This window comes from Eleutherodactylus coqui, chromosome 1 (genome assembly GCF_035609145.1).
Source record: "Eleutherodactylus coqui strain aEleCoq1 chromosome 1, aEleCoq1.hap1, whole genome shotgun sequence".
NCBI classification, from domain to species: Eukaryota; Metazoa; Chordata; class Amphibia; order Anura; family Eleutherodactylidae; genus Eleutherodactylus; species Eleutherodactylus coqui.
The window spans coordinates 289,387,948-289,405,338 of NC_089837.1; the positions used below are offsets into that span (position 1 = coordinate 289,387,948).

The 17,391-nt window shown below is 42.9% G+C and overlaps 1 protein-coding gene across 1 annotated transcript in view; it reads left to right on the forward strand.

Moving 5' to 3' along the window:
• Positions 1-16,610, forward strand: part of WASF2 (WASP family member 2) — a 33,885-nt gene extending 17,275 nt beyond the window's left edge. Inside the window, exons 2-9 of the mRNA XM_066572786.1 lie at positions 98-228; positions 5,341-5,475; positions 5,606-5,759; positions 5,844-5,961; positions 9,018-9,142; positions 9,631-9,774; positions 13,192-13,637; positions 14,748-16,610. Of these exons, the coding sequence (XP_066428883.1) occupies positions 99-228; positions 5,341-5,475; positions 5,606-5,759; positions 5,844-5,961; positions 9,018-9,142; positions 9,631-9,774; positions 13,192-13,637; positions 14,748-14,905 (1,410 nt within the window). The 5' untranslated portion in view covers position 98 and the 3' untranslated portion in view covers positions 14,906-16,610. The remainder of the gene's footprint in view (positions 1-97; positions 229-5,340; positions 5,476-5,605; positions 5,760-5,843; positions 5,962-9,017; positions 9,143-9,630; positions 9,775-13,191; positions 13,638-14,747) is intronic.
• The last annotated feature ends 781 nt before the right edge of the window (positions 16,611-17,391 follow it).

Genomic DNA, 17,391 nt, shown 5'->3' on the forward strand with positions numbered 1-17,391 from the left:
TTTAGATTATATTACGCTATTTAGTTTATGAATGCATGCTGATGGCCAAGATATTCAGATCAGTGTACTAATTGGTGATTTTTCATTGTTTTACCAGAATGCCGTTGGTTGCCCGTTGCATTGAGCCACGCTATGTGTGCCGGCAGAAACTTCCCAATGTCCAAAGTGAACTGGAATGTGTGACAAACCTCTCACTATCAAATGTCATTCGCCAGCTAGGAAGCCTTAGTAAGTGATACGGCATGGTAGTTTTTCAGCAGCAGCATTGCATAGTAAATATGTGTTATTTTGGAACTGGAATGCATAATACAGTCAAAACAGACCTCCAGGTTGCTGATTTTTAGTAAATATGTGTCAGTCACATTACCATCCTATTTCGCACTGATGGCTTAGAAGCTTGCAATTTATAATCCTTTCGTCATCTTTGTAGTGGACCATGCACTGACTTCCTTAGGCCCCCTGTTCACGGCGGAGGCAGAATATCGCTAGCGATATTCTGCCGCAGGGGATGATGGGGGAGCATTGTCAGGTCTCTGCGGTGAGCCTATCTAATAGATAGGCTCACCGCAGATAATCACGGCATGCCACGATTTAGATCCCGCTATGAATCGCTATGATTCTCCGCTCGTGGATGCTGGCGTTGCACTTACCATAGCAACGCTATGGAAAGCTTCACACAGCGCGATCCTCCGGCAATTTATTGCCCGCGGATTATCACCCGTGGACAGGCAGCCTTGGTCGTCAAACTCCCCTTAGACAATGTAGGTAAACTACAGTTGCAGAACTCTGTTCTAATGGAGGAGAGCTAGAACAATCAAGAAACAAACAAATTAAAAACCACAACCATGTAAGAAGATAAGAAGAACCTTGTAATATATTCTACTGCGTTGCTCTCAGCAAGTCTTAGGGCCTTAATTCTTGCAAATGAACCCAATGACATGACGTTCAGTGACATCCATGCTTATTTCCACCTGCCTTCTGCTTCTTGCCAACCTACCAAATGTTGCGGTTAGCAATAATTGGGGGATCGATAGAAGGGAGTATGGGTGCATAAACAGACTATGAAGGGTTTGTATGTCTGTTAGAATGAAGAACATAGGTCTGCATCAGCTCTCTATACAAATAAATTTGGAGAGGTTTTTAATTTGGATTGTTTGAAAAGTTTCTTCGTCTTTCTTTTAAGTGCATTAGAGCAATAACACATGGTTGAGGAGATGTACATACATACAAGGTGTCAATTAAATGCTTGCTAGGCTGACAACTGTATTCCTCAACCCTTTTTCCCCTTGCTGTGCATATTTTATTCAGTGTGGAATGAGAGATAATCCCCTACTACTATAAACTGTGTATTGTTAGAAGGTATGCACACACTTTTTTTTTTCCCTTAGGCCTCATGTCCACGGGGAAAATCAGGCCCGCTGCGGATTCTTTATGCAGAATCCCGCAGCGGGTCCCTCCTTTCCTGCGGACATGAGGCTAAAAAGTAAGCATTACTCACCTGTCCAGATGCTGCGGATCTGCCCTTCGTCACGGCTGGATCTTCTTTCTTCGGCCCAGCAGATATGCTCAGCACGCCGGCAGCGTGCCGCGCGCATGCGCCGTGCACTCCATTTTTTTTTTTTAACTCCTGCTCTCTTGTGCTCCCGGGTGTGCCGCGGATCTGGATGGCTTCCATAGGCTTCAATAGAAGCCTGCGGGAGCCGTCCCTGCGGGAGACCCTCACTAAAAAGGAGCAATCCGCGCCTCAAGGGAAAATGAAATTCGCAGGTATTTAAATACCTGCCGGTGTCTAATGCATTCCTAGAGGGTGCGGATCACGCGTGCGGGTGACCCGCTGCGGATCTGTCCTTGTGGACATGAGGCCTTACACTTTTCACAGACTCCCATTACCTACGACAACAGAATGACTGCATTTGGCTGCCTGTCACTGCTGCACTACAGAGAAATCTTTGGGTCATATTCCAGCTGTATTATATAAACCCATTAAGGACCAAGCACTGTAAATATACAGCACTTGGTCTTGGGCTTTAATCCCAATAGTAAATATATGATGCGGGATTAAAGCTCCTGCAATCTAGCAGGAGCAGGACGTGTTCTCAGCTGTCAGACACAGCAGAGGATCCGAAGGAAAATGGAGAAACGCATTTAGCTGCTTCTCCCTTTTCTTTTACAGGCCGACATAGCTGTCAATGAGCGCTATGTAGAGCATGCAGAAAGTGGTACTGCTGTTTCCTGCATGGGACCCAATGACGTCTGACATATCAGAGCTGCAAGGTCTTAGCAGACCATCGACCAGCTTTGACAATGACTAGGGCTTTTACCGATGTTCTAGTTACAGTGGAAAAATTTGAAATGGGGGGGGGGAAATAGTGTGAATGCCCTCCTAGAGGTCTTGTATGACATCATGGGAGACATAGATGTTAAGAAGGCAAAAAAAAAAAGTTTGAAAAAATACGTTAAGAAAAATTACAGAATAAAATATATGAGAAAACCAAACAACCCACCTCCATCACTCCATCAGAAACCTAAATTGTTGTCATATCCGCCCTGTAATCCGAGACTATACAAATTATATATCAAAATGCCCAAAACACAAAACCTATTCCTGTATTTTATTTTAACATTAATATAATAATTTTAAAAAATCACTATAAATCCCCCCCCCCCCCCCCCCCAAAAAAAAAAAATTTTTTTTCTTTTTCTACACATTACCCCTATTAAAATAAAAAAACTGGAAAAAAAATTCTGTGAAAAAAGGTATTAAAATATAACGCTGTATGTGACGGGGGAAAAACACAGAAGTAATTTTGGTAGTCTAAGAAAAGTAAAACCACCTTTAATACTGAAACACTCTGGTCTTTAATCCCATCAGGTACAAAACAGCCTGGTCCCTAAGGGGTTAAAGACCCCAGAGTGTTTCAGTTTTAAAAGGTAGTTTTATTTTTCCTAGCCTCCCAAATGACATGCTCTTAAAGAGATCCACAGTCACAGAGGATTGTAACCATCCATCCCAGATACTAAAAAAATTAGTAAGAACAATTTGTGTAGATCTGGCCATTGTTTATGTGGCAACATGTGATTTTACAGTTATTAGCCACTCCCAGAACGTAGGAGGACGGCATGCTAGCCAGTGGTGGGCAGTCACCTTCCTAGCATAGTACATAACACACCAGAAATGTATGAGAATAATGAAGAGTGGAAAGCTTGGGTCAGGAGGAAAGACACTTGTAGGGTGCAGGACGATGAGGGAACCCATTAAATTATTTTAAGAATTTAATCACCTGCTCCCACAAGCCATGCACCTTTGGACAGGACCAGACAAGGTGAAAGAGAGTGCCTATTGCAAGGTGACCCTTCAAGGCATTCATCTAAGTAGACGGGATGAAATCTACTAAATTTGGAGGGAGCGTAGTATCTTCTTTGTAAAATGTACACTTGTTAGAAGTGTTTAGTTGTAGTTTGAGGATACAAGGACTCTCTCAGTTCTTGTCACATGGCACCCATATCCCCCTCCCCTTCTGGGATAGAAAGGCATAGAAGCCCAGTATCGGATGGTCTCTAGGGGGTGAAATAATAATAAAATCTGATATAGGAAAATCTCTAACTGGAAAAATAAATGTGTGAGAGATACCACAAACCCTTCTGCATCCAATTAACCTTGTGGGATAATTGCAATAGGTCTGATAGGACTCTACAATGCAGTGGGCTAAATCCACCTGTATAGAAGAGACAATATATCACCTCCCAGATAAGCTATGCCTGCCTTAGAGCAAAATTACCCCCAGCATGTTGGAGAAAAAAAAAACACTTACCAGAGCCAGAAACAGCATCTCTGTATCTCTCTACCTTTCTCACTATAGTGGTTTCCTCTCTCCCCATAGACTTCTATGGGTAGCATGTAACCTGGCACATCCAGTAAATTGAGCTGATCCACCATGTACTTTAGTGGTATTTCAGAGTGAATAAAGATTGTCAATGGCGGAGTGGCTCATATTCCGGGGGTTACGTTCCAGAGACACCCGCCCCCCCCCCCCCCCCCCTTCCCGCGCGCGATACATGAAAATCCGCGAAGTAGCGGCGTTATATTTACACAAATTAATCTGTCGGGTGAACTGCCTAACAATTGCAAAAATGAATGAAGCATGCAATTTTTAGCGACAGCAGTTTACACGCAACGAACAAACAGCATGCTATGATCAGTGAGCCAATCAGCGGCCAGGATGCAGAACACATTCCATCAGCCAATAGTGTGCAGTGTAAAATCTTGTGTTGGCAAACACTAGTGGCGTACTGTTTTTCCTGTATGTACCGCAAAATTCCACGATATAGCGAAAAACAGAATTATATATGGTCTATCTAAAATCTGCAATGCACTGAAGCCGCAATCATTGAACCGCGATATAGCGAGGGATCACTCTATTGCAAAGTTTCTTTGCGCTGGTCCCCGTGCTGCTGCAGTTCTCAGCGCTGACAGGATTCTCTTCTGGTGACAGGGCTTTGAATACCCCACCTCCGGTAAGTGCTGTGACTGGATCGAGCGCCAGCCAAAGCCGGCGCTTGATTAATCACTCACAGCCATTCAGTGAATGACATCACTGAATGACACTGATTGGTTCACCGAGCATCAGCTCTGATTGGCTGGCGCTCGATCCAGTCACAGCGCTTACCGGAGGTGGGGTATTCAAAACCCTGTCACCAGAAGAGAATCCTGTCAGCGCTGAGAACTGCAGCAGCGTTCGGACCAGCGCGAGAGATGGTCGCCGGCGGCTAGGTGAGTATTGCTTTTTTTTACCTTATTGCTTATACTTACCCAGCCGCCGGTGTCTGTGTCCCTCGGGCTGGTCCCCGCGCGGCTGCAGTTCTCAGCGCTGACAGGATTCTTTTCTCCTGGTAACTGGATTTTGAATACCCCGCCCTCTCATAAGCGCTGTGATTGGATCGAGCGCCAGCCAATCACAGCGCTTACCAGATGCAGGGTATTCAAAGCCCCATTACCAGGAGGACCAGTGTGAGGGACACAGACGCCAGCGGCTAGCTAGGTGAGTATAAGACACTGACTTTTTTGAGGCAAAAATAAATATAACACAGTATCTTATTTTGGGGGAAACACTGTATCCATCCCACTTTGAGGTTTAAAGCAGGGCCCTATGTTGAGTTTGGCATGTTCCACCATCAGCACACGCTATTTATACAGAGATATTGCTCACAGAAAATCCAAGTTGATGTATATTATAACTACAAGATATTCAATGACTGTCACATTTATCTAGAGCTGCTTCATATGTTTACTACCTTAGTATTTTGTAAACATCTAAAATTTACCAAACCACCTTCTTGCAGGTCACTATGCAGAGGATATATTTGCAGAGTTGTTCAATGAAGCAAGTATGTTTGCAGAGCGTGTTGGAATGCTGGGGGAGAGAGTGGAAAAACTACAGGTTAAAGTGACCCAACTGGATCCTAAAGAGGAAGAAGGTAAGTAGTTTAAAAAGCCCTCACGTTGGTGAATAAGAGTATTACATGGGTACCTATGTTGCTAGTACTATCAGTGTTTCAAAATGAGTCTTCTTCATAAATGTTAAGATTTTCTCTCTTCCCCCCCCAGTTTCTTTACAAGGTATAAACACAAGAAAAGCATTCCACAGTAATACCTTGCAAGAACAACAACTGTTTGCACGTGACTCTCTATCTATTCCTGTGTATGAAACTTATGTTACATGTGACATGCCACCACCACTCAATATTCTTTCCCCTTACAGGTAGGAAAACTTCTTAAAAAAATACCTTGGGAAAAGTTCAGTATATGTGCCTTTTTCCTAAACTGTTCTTCATTCCTCTTACAGGGAAGATGGGAAGGAGGCACTGAAGTTTTACACTGACCCCTCATATTTCTTTGACCTATGGAAGGAAAAGATGTTGCAAGTCACCAAGGATATTATGAAAGAAAAGCGTAAACATAGGGTAACCTTCATAGTAAAGCAATCCATACAGTCTGCATTTGAGAATGGTGTGGAAAAAAGATAGTGACAAGTTGCTGTATAAGTAAAAAAGGAGACACAACCAAGCAGCTTAAGGCTACCTGTCCACGGGCGATGATCCAGTTGCGATAAATCTCCCACGGATCACGCTATGAAAAGCTTTCTATAGGCTAAATATGGAAAGTGCAGCCAGACGTCCACAAGAGGAGAATCGTAGCAATTCTCCACTCGTGGGATTGAAATCGTGGCATGCTGCGATTATGCACGGTGAGCCTGTTAGTGAGTGCTCCTCCCCCACGGTGGAATAATGCTAGCGATATTCCATCCCGGCCGTGGACAGGCACCCTTAGGGAGTTTTCAAAAATACTTTTTTTTAAGCCCCTTCATGACTGCTATATTACATTTTACAGTTGCTAGTCAGGGAATTTCTGCTGATATGCTGCCACAAACCATCAGAATGGTAGTTTTCTAAACTCTTTAGATGGCACTGTCAGTAGTTCCCTCTAAGCAGTACATCGTCTGCTCATAACACGCCAGTGAGACGACGTGGCTTAAGAGGGCCCCCAGGTCTGTCATCTGCTTCTGCCCATTAGACCATGCCATGGCCTTATTTAATTTTTACTTTTTAACCCTTTCCCTTCACAGAACGTAAGGGTGCGTCATGGCAGTGGGGTACTTCCTGCAACTGGATGTACCCTTACGTCATGTGGAATAGTGCGAGATCAGAAGAGGGTTCACAGAGGGAGCGCATTGCCTCTGTGACGTCATCGGGCTTTCGTGATGTAATTGCAGAGAGCCCGGCTGGTTGTCATGGTAACAGGACGCCACCTACAGGCTTCCTGTATTACCACTGCCTATGATCACTATAATAAAAAGGTTATTTCACAAACAAGAATGCCAAAAACCATCATCAGTCTGCAGACCATAAAGTGACTACAGCACTGATCAGAACTGGTTCAGAATAAACTGATATTTAGTGAATTACAGGTGACCTCATCTGTGATTGGAGTCGCTCTTTTCCTTCCTGTCCAGATCGCCATGATGACTTCTCACGTATACTATCCTACTCTCCAGAGGTTGCAACACAAATGTCTTGGCTCTTTGCTTTTTCATATCGTTAACCTGTCTATTATGACAAACTCTTAAAGGGGTTGTCCCGCGGCAGCAAGTGGGTCTATACACTTCTGTATGGCCATATTAATGCACTTTGTAATGTACATTGTGCATTAATTATGAGCCATACAGAAGTTATAAAAAGTTTTATACTTACCTGCTCCGTTGCTGGCGTCCTCGTCTCCATGGTGCCGACTAATTTCCGGCCTCCGATGGCCAAATTAGCCGCGCTTGCGCAGTCCGAGTCTTCTGCGGTCTTCAATGGGGCCGCTCGTGCAGAATGCCGACTCTGTGTAGCTCCGCCCCGTCACGTGCCGATTCCAGCCAATCAGGAGGCTGGAATCGGCAATGGACCGCACAGAAGAGCTGCGGTCCACGGAAGGAGCAGACCCCGGCGGCCATCTTCAGCAGGTGAGTATGAAGACGCCGGACCGCCGGGATTCAGGTAAGCACTCTCCGGTTTGTTTTTTTAACCCCTGCATCGGGGTTGTCTCGCGCCGAACGGGGGGGGGGGGGGGGGTTAAATAAAAAAAAAAACCCGTTTCGGCGCGGGACAACCCCTTTAATAGTGCCACATATATGGGCCCCTGAATATAATGGTGCTACACATTGTAAGGCCACATTTAACAAGCCACACTGTACCCCTGAACTATGAGCCACACACTGTGCTCCACAAAATAATTATTTCACTTAACTCCCTCATGCTTCCTTTGTGTCTTCCATCCACAGCCTTAACCTTTTTCTGGCTAGGAACCTGCATAAGGATGCAGGCGACATGATAATGACATTGCTGTAAAGTAGGGACCCAAGTGGGGATTCCTGCAGTGTAGCTGGCATAGTAAATTGTATCTAAAGACATGAAAACAGTTGACTTCAGAGAGAGGTAGTTGACAGTGCAGCGCTCCCTAATTCTCTAAATTTTAAAAAGAAGAAAAGATAGCATTTCTGACCCCTGTCCCAGGCCTCGCGCTAGCAAAGCCTACTGTACACTGATGAAGGGCAAATACCCTGAAACAGCTGTCTGTGCATGTAGTCTGGCTTTGCTTTGAATTCCCAGTCATTGTTACAAGGCTTGTATAAAGAGTCTAACTGTAGCTTGAAGGAATGCTGCCTTCCAATAAGTGGCACAGTGGAGGTATTATTCCATCTCCCTTATTTGCTTATTGCATAAATGTCTTATTTTGATTGGACTTTTATGGACACAGTGATACCAAAAGTGTGGTGTTTGTTTAATATAAATAGAGGTAAAGGGGTTTTAAACCAATTTTAATAGCCTTTTATTTTCTTGCAATAATAAAAAAATAAATTTAATTATTTTTACTTTTTGTTTTCTCCTTTCCCCATAGGGGACTTGAACTGTGTATGGTATTTCTGCTGAAATTGTATTAGGTCAAGCCACAGTCTCGTGGTAATAGGCGGAAATATATGGCAGCCCTGGGCAGTAATGACAACTTAATGGCGTTTTGCGATATCATCGCGAGGGAGCCGTTCAAGACTCCTGAACACACTGGGGCATTTAAATTGCGGATGGGCGTCGGCTGTCAAAGACAGCCGAAACTCACTGTGTATGGAGCTGGCTATGCTCCCGCTACATACAAACTCCACTTAAGGATGTACATGTACACGCTTTAGTGCCAAGGGGTTAAAGAAAACAACAAAAAACATTGACCCCAATGTTGCTGCTCTTGTAACCATGCACAATCTGTCTTGGTGTTTTCCTGATAGAAATGTGAAAGAGTCAGTCAGTCAGAGATGTGGAGGAAAGGGAAAATCATAGTTCATTACTGAAGGACTAGCAACTACTAGAATAAATTTACAAATTGCCTTTCAGAGCTTTGCCATCCAGCAGACTTCAGTGTTGTGGTGTAAGTCCTTGAACTCGTAAATGTTTTTCATTTTATTGTATTTATATATTTTTCTTTTAAGAGAGAAAAGAAAGATAATCCCAACCGCGGCAATGTGAATCCTCGTAAGATCCGCACACGGAAAGATCAGTGGGAACAATTGAAGATGGGGCCAGAATTTGTGGATGCAAAAACTCAACAGCCTGGGTATGATTCTACAGATTTAGAACTGCAGATGACAAGATTGCAGTTTGCAGAACTAGACTAGTCTAATGGCGCATTTACACGGGGCGACCCATCGGGAGCAGATGCCGGACAGATTGTCCCAGCGATGATCGCTCCTGTGGTTTTAAACATAAACGTGCATCGCTGTGTGAATGGATGCGGAGCAGGCCGAGGATCGTTCTGCCCACCTGCCACCATCCATTGTACACACTGGCTGAACCATTGTTCAGTTTTATGTATGCATAAACTGAATGAACGAGAAGCAAACGAATTGTCATTCAGTTGGTGCATTAATTTAGACTGAATGACAATCATTCCCACTGGATGCGGGAATCTGAACTATTTGTTGGCCAGTGTAAAAGGGCCCTAAGAGGCCATACTATAGCGTGGGCCAAAGTCTCTTACAACTTTACCATGTGCTGTTTATAGTTAGACCAATTTTAACAGATAATCGTATTTGTATTTCTCAGAGTTGAATTAACTCAAAATGGATCTATCAGCCCCATGGATATGGGAGATATAATTCATTATCCTCCTCCACCTCCAAATGAAGACGTGCCAAGCCCACCATCCGCTTCTGATGACTCTTTGCCTCCTCCTCCCATGGAGTTCAGGTAAAACACAAATGTTACCACACAAAGATCACTAATGTACAATTTAGAATTAAAATAAAGGATTGATGCACGCGGTTATTTTCAAGGAGATGTTGGAATCAAATGAAACTTTGTATGTGTGATTGTAACGTGGATATAAGTAAGTGACTACAGTATCAGAGAAAGAAGATGATGTATTGCGGAAAACTGAACCCTTGAAGGGAGGCTTTAGTACCTGGTTGAGCCATCTCTAGCTGGAAAATGCCTCTTGGAAGCCCTGCCATGAGACAACACATGTGGCTGCAGGATGTCCTGTACATATCGCTGAGTTTACATTGTCCCTCGTACCACTACTAGGGGCGATTGACTGTTGTATACGATGATCCCCGCAGAACCTCATACCAGCAGTGGGGGCAGTGTGCTGCTCCACTGCAAAGGCAAGACGGAGGCGCTCACTCCTAAGTTTCCAGATACGAACACGACAGTCGTTGCTTCCCAAACTTAACCTGGATTTGGCACTGAAGATAACACGGTTCCACTCTGTAGCAATCCACTTTTATTGCTCACAACACCACTGCAAACTGAGGCGGCAGTGGGTGGGTTTTAAACGCAGTACACATAATGTCCACCATGCGACCAGATGTCCTACAGCCAAGCACCTGGAAATGGTTCAGATAGGCACCTGCCTGTAACAATGATGCCACCTGTCTTTGGACGGTTAGATCTACGCATGCTTGTCGTGCATTTGAAAGAAGCTTTCTACTGGTGGTCTGTTGAAGGCGTCCTGAGCCTGGTTGTATTGTGTGCATGCTCTCATGCATTCACTGGTCCCAACATGCCCTAATAATCTGATAATCTGGTCAGAATGGCCTGGGGGTGAGCAGTTCATCATTTTAACCATCTAGCTTCTCGCATTCCAATAATGTGCCTCCTCTCAGACTTAAAGGGGTTGTCCCGCGAAAGCAAGTGGGGTTCAGCACTTCTGTATGGCCATATTAATGCACTTTGTAATGTACATCGTGCATTAATTATGAGCCATACAGAAGTTATTCACTTACCTGTTCCGTTGCTAGCGTCCCCGTCGCCATGGTGCCGTTTAATTTCAGCGTCTAATCGCCCGATTAGACGCGCTTGCGCAGTCCGGTCTTCTCCCTGGTGAATGGGGCCGCTCGTGCTGGAGAGCTGGTCCCCGTAGCTCCGCCCCGTCACGTGTGCCGATTCCAGCCAATCAGGAGGCTGGAATCGGCAATGGACCGCACAGAGCTCACGGTGCACCATGGGAGAAGACCCGCGGTGCATCGTGGGTGAAGATCCCGGCGGCCATCTTAGTAAGGTAAGGAAGAAGTCGCTGCAGCGCGGGGATTCGGGTAAGTACTAAATTTTTTTTTTTTTAACACATGCATTGGGTTTGTCTCGCGCCGAACGGGGGGCCTATTGAAGAAAAAAAAAACCGTTTCGGCGCGGGACAACCCCTTTAACTTTGTGAATTCTTTTTGATTGCATAGTAGAGGCATGTATTAGTCTTCAAGCTCTACACTAGTGTAAACCGTAGCCTCTGAGAGGTGTTTTGTTTTGTTTTTTTTTTGTTTTTTTTTTTTAAATATAAGCCAAAGGTGAAACAACTTTTAAGGCCTTAGTTGACAAGACCGCTCATCTAATCACGGCACAACTTTAATCATTTACATATCTGTGTTACATAAAGTGTCTGTATGTTTGTGTAATAGATTACTGTAATATTACTATGCAGCGGTTTTAGGCAGGTGTAGGAAAAATGCTAGGCATTTTTGGCAGGTGTGGAAAAAGTACGGATGCTTTCAAAAATAGAAGTGTTAATAGTTTTATTTCTGTCAATTAACAAAAGGAAGAGTGGATGATTGAAAGAAATCTAAATCGGATCAATATTTGGTGGGATCACCATTTGTTTTCAAAACAGCATCAATTCTTCTAGATAGACGTCCATGCAGTTTTTGAAGGAACTTGGCAGGATGGTTGATTCAAACATCTTGGAGAACTAACCACAGATCTTCTGTAGATGTAAGCTCGCTCAAATCCTTCTATGATATTGAGATCACTGTTCTGTGTGGCCATATCACTTTCAGGACTTCTTGTTCTTCCTAACCCTGAAGATGGTTCTTAATGTTCTGGGGTCATTGTCCATCTGCAGAATACATTTGAAGCCAATTGGACAGTTCCCTGAAGGTATTGCATGATTGATAAGCATCTGCCTGTATTTCCCAGCATTCAGGTACCATTAATCTTGGCCAAATCTACAACTCAGTTTGCTGGAATCCACCCCAAACTTGCAGGGAACCTCCATCATGTTTTACTGTTGCTGACGAACACACTATTGCACCGCTCTCTAGCCCTTCAGCGAACAAACTGCCTTCTGTTAAAGCTAAATATTTTAAATACTGACTCCTCACTCCAGATCATAGACTGCATTTTTCTGCACCCCAGTTTCTATGATTTTGTATAAAGTTAAATCGCTTGGCCTTGTTTCTACGCTGAAGGTATGGCTTTTTGGCAACAGTTCTTCCATGAAGGTAAATTCTATCCTGACTTCGAACGTTATCCTGGTTCCCACTGGCTTTTGCCAATTCTGAGCTGGTGGCACTGCTGGGCATCTTCAAATTTCGAAGGGAAGTAAGCATGATGTGTCTTTCATCTGTTGCATGAAGTTTCCTTGGTTGACCACTGCATATAAGTCCCACATTTTTGTTGTTTTTCAAAAGAACTTGAACAGCACATCTTAAAACCTCAGTCTGCTTTGGTGTGGCTGGGAGAGACCTTGCTGATGGATGCAGTATAACTACCTTGTGTCTAGTGGCTTTGCTCAGTCTTGCCATGGTGTATGGCCTGTGACATGAAACTTTCTTTCGCAACCTCTTTTTAGAAGAGTTTTGTCTATTCTTCATCTAGTTTGAAGCTTTCTATACAACTGTCTCTGTTCAAGGACTTTGTTAACTTGCATATTAAAATGATGATCAATATTACCTGACTATGATCCTGCGAAATCCATGACTTTGTGCAAGTGTACCTAAAAGAACTGATGCTATTTCGAAGGCAAAGGCTGGTCACACCAAATATTGATTTGGTTTAGATTTCTCTTGTGTTCATTCACTTTGCATTTTATTAACTGCAAAAAAAAAGTAAACTACACTCCTAGTTTTGAAAGCATTGGTTTTTTTTCTCGCCTGTTTAAAAGTTTTGCGCAGTATTGTATATAATTTATTTTTAAAGATGGGCTAGAAACCATGTAATGAGGCACTTACTAATGGCCCAATGTCTTTAGAGCAGCACCAGTGCCGCCTAAAGCCTATTTCTTTGTAATGGGGTAAAACATGTAAGAATATTTGGTAGCCTTTAGCATGCTTCAAGGATTGCTGGAAAACGGAGTATTTGTAAGTTAATCCTCTCCACTTTCTTTTTCTTCTTCAGTTCACCTGGAAACTCCAATCGATCAAGCCTGGTTAACCAAATGCACCCACCCCCAGCACCTCCATCTGGTCCTCCTACTGGAGGAAGACCCAGTTTCTCTCCCCCTCCACCACCCCCACCTGCTGGTGCTTTCCCAGAAATCACTTACCTACCACCCCCCTCGCCTCCAGAGTGCCCCCCTGCTCCTGGCTTTCCTGCTCCTCCCCCTCCTCCAGTGCCTTCTGGGATAGATTATGCAGCTATTTCTCCTGTTCCTCCTCCTGCAGGCGGGCCCCCTCCTCCTCCCCCACCTCCACCTCCACCAGGTCCACCACCTCCTGGTCCCCCTCCTCCTCCATCTTTTTCTCCTCAAGATGGAGATTCCATTCCACAGATAACCAAGCCCAAAACTTCCCTGCCACCAGTAAGCGATGTTCGCAGCGATCTCCTTTCTGCTATTCGTCAAGGTAATTATACACCTCCTTATCTACTTGCTTACTTTCTGACATTGTAATCCCCAGTTTATTCAGGATATGTAGAGCAAAACATGGCTTATTATAGTCTTTTGTGCTCCTGCTAAAATGTGCATATTTTTATATACTAATCATAAGACTTATGTTTGTAAATACAATATTCATTTTAATAACACTGGACAACTCTTTCTTACATCCTCAAACAATTAGTTGACATGTTGACGTTTGAAGATCACAAGAAATATCCAGGAGTGCAAGGATTCATTTAAAACTGAAGATTATTTCACAAGTTTAAAATGGCATACACAGGTGACGCGTTTCAAGCATTGCTTTTATAACTTCTTACTTAAAAGGAAGTACTGCTCAAAATGCGTCAGATGATTGTATATGCAGTTTTAAATGTGTCTTCACAGTGCTGAATGTCTCTTGTGATCGTTGGTAGTTTTGTCACAAAATTCCTGAGTTGCACATCTGGTCCAGGTGATTATTTTAGGTGGAGTACAAGGATATAGTAAAAGCTGGCCTCTGCCATCTGTGTACGTGTTGACAGTAATTCAGAATTGTTCTATGAGACCTATTTTACAGCATTATTGTCATATATTTAAAGTGATCCTCCAGTCCTGGACAAACAAAGATGGCTGAACTGGTTTTCTGACTACCTGATGCACCTCACATTAGTATGCATTGGTAATCTAGGATAATACATGCTACTCTGACTGGTCAGTGCTCCTCGTGGACAGCACTGGTCAATCAAAGCAGATGGTAGTGTCTCGTACATTGTGCATTATTTTGCATCATTAATCAATCAGGTAGTCAGGGAAGAAGTGTGCCCATGGCTGGATGGTCGTTTTAATTAAATTGCTTTTTTTAATAGGGTTTTTAATATCTTTTTTATAAAAGTGGTTTGTTTTTGTTTTTTTAATTTCAATACCTTGGGGCTGCTCCACACAAGAGGATTATGGTGTGGGGTTTATTTTCTTGCAGAGACCCTGTAATTACACTTTGCACTGTGTTCTGCTTATAATAGTACAATTCTGTTGTCAAATCTGGTCTATCAGTTCTGGTTTTTGACCTTTTTTCTTTTTTCCTATATACTTTGTCCAGGATTCCAGCTACGTAAGGTGGAGGAACAGCTGGAGCATGAAAAGCGAGACATTGGAGGTAATGATGTGGCTACAATCCTATCTCGTCGTATAGCAGTAGAGTACAGCGACTCGGAAGATGACTCTTCGGAATTTGATGAAGATGATTGGTCTGATTAAACATGTCAAGATTTTCGATGGGGATAGGGCTGTGGGATCTGTATTAGTCCAGAATCAAATATGCATATTTTTTTTAATGCAGTTTTCTGACTCCTTCAAAAGGAATGAGAAATATAAAAGAACAACTTATGCTTCCTGCTGAATTAGGACTTCGGCTCACAGAATTGCAGCAAAAACTGCATGAGTTTTTTTCAGGCTTAGACTTTTCATACTTGCTTGTAGTTTCTGTTTTCCTGCTCCATTATGGGGCAGGCAAATGCAAACTACTGGCTGAGTGGATCTTATGACTGAACTGAAAGGACCCCATTGACTATAATGGGGTCTGTTTGGTTTCTGTCCGGCATTTTCCTAGACGAAATAGCACAGCATGCTGTGCTATCTTGGCCAGGATTTTCTTGGAAATTAGTGGTGGAGCCTCCAAATGAAACCTCCATTACTGATGTGACTATAGACTCATGTATGTTTCACTGCCACCAGAACATCCTGCAGAAAGTGTCTGCAGATATCAGTTTGAGGTTTATAATAGAAGAAAATGCTTAATATTGTTGTAATATACCCTTACCTATGGGCATTCTTTAAAACAATATATGTGACAATGTGTTTTTTTTTTCTATTTTTTTTTTTTTTTCTTGAGCTATAGGGTTAATTTGATACTTTGCTGTTTTTAACTTCTCCCTTAAACATTTATAGGAGAAATAAAAAAAAAAAATCATCCTTGTAGCTAAAAAAAAAAGGCCTTTGCAAATTTTTAGTAGAGGGAATACTCGAGGCTTATTTTGGCCTACAGAAGACAGGCTTTGGCGAAACAGAGTATTTTCACATGTGCGTAACATGACAATCATGTGACTGTCTTTGTGCTACAACTGGACAGTGAATAGGTAATCTAGTCCTTGTGGTGTGAACATTCCTGAGAAGAAATGCATATTTGCACTTGTTAGATAAATTTTAAAGTAACTGTGCCTTAAATTTAATTTACCTTGAATTTCGTTTCAATAGTTAAGGAATGATCATTGGTGGAATTTATCATCATGTGTTTCTATATTTATCATATGATCATAATGTACGGTATCATGTCTTGGATACCTAATGCAGTGAAAATAGAAAACTGATTTATCAATGCAGATGAACACGTCTGGATTTATATATAACCTGCTATATTTCACATTGGGCAGGTGGGGTCCTATTCTATGCATATATTATAGTTATCTATTTTGTTTTCTGTTATTGCAATTTTGTCTCTGTGTTGGATCCAGTGGGAAATATATGCCCTTATGACACAGCGGTTTGAGGATAAACTGTCTGGACCACTCGGGAGATAATGGGGAAGAAATCTCAACCTAATAATATGTAATTATTTGTTGTTATAATGTATCTAGAGAACAACTTTAATTATTCTTTAAATTCTAGTCTATGCAAAATGTAAGCCTACATACTGTGTATATTCAAACTGTGCACTCAAGTACATGAGTACATATACACTAGTTGCAAACAATGTCTGCAAACTACTGAGTTGACTGACGATATGGAGATCGTAAGTGCCTTAATATAAGTGACTTGGGAACTCAGTGCCAAAAGAGAAAATCTAATCGTCCTTTGTACTGCCGATCCCATGTGGGTTTTTTTCTAACTTGCTTTTTTCAGTTTCCCAAATGATGTTTACCTGTATAAGTATACTGTTTAATAATAACTCTGTTAAAACCTTCAATTCCTTGTGTTGTGTGTTTTGTGTCACTTGGGATTCTGTGTTGTCTTGAAGCAGAAGTGGGGTGTTTATTGGTAGACCTAACAACACATATCCAGGTATTGTTTTTTTTTTTTAATGGCAAATTTGTATTTTATGCCTATGAAATTAACATTAAGGCCGGCTGTCCACGGGCGATGCGGTATCCCGCAGTGAAGCTCCGCTGGGGGAGCCACCGCCCGGGAGCAGGAGCCACCGGCGAATATTCGCCGGTCAGCCCTATCTAATAGATAGGCGGCTGACCTCGGGAGAATCGGGGCAATTTGCAGCATGCTGCGAATTGCCCGCCACGAGCGGAGAATCACAGTGATTCTCCGCTCGTGGACAGGTGCCAGCGCTTTCCATAGCAATGCTATGGGAAGCATCGGCTGGCGTGATTCGCCGGGGGTTTACTGCCAGCGAATAAACTGCCATGGACAGGGGGCCTTACACTTGAAAACTTGTTCAGGGCCTTGCTAATCAAAACTGCCCTTGCTTGACATGTGATTAAATAGAAGCATGAAACAAGTGTGTTCTACAGTAGATTTGGGCCCAATGTCCACTTGCATGCACAAATTCCATCTGATGAATCCCGCAGCGGAATCCATTCGTGCCCGTAGACATGGACTGAAAAATGCATTTTCTTACGTGTCCAGATCCAGCACGGGTCTCATATGAGATACAAAGACGATATACAAACAAGAATGAAAAAAAAAATTATCCTACTTAGTGTCTGTGACAATTGCATATCGTTGACATAAAGAGG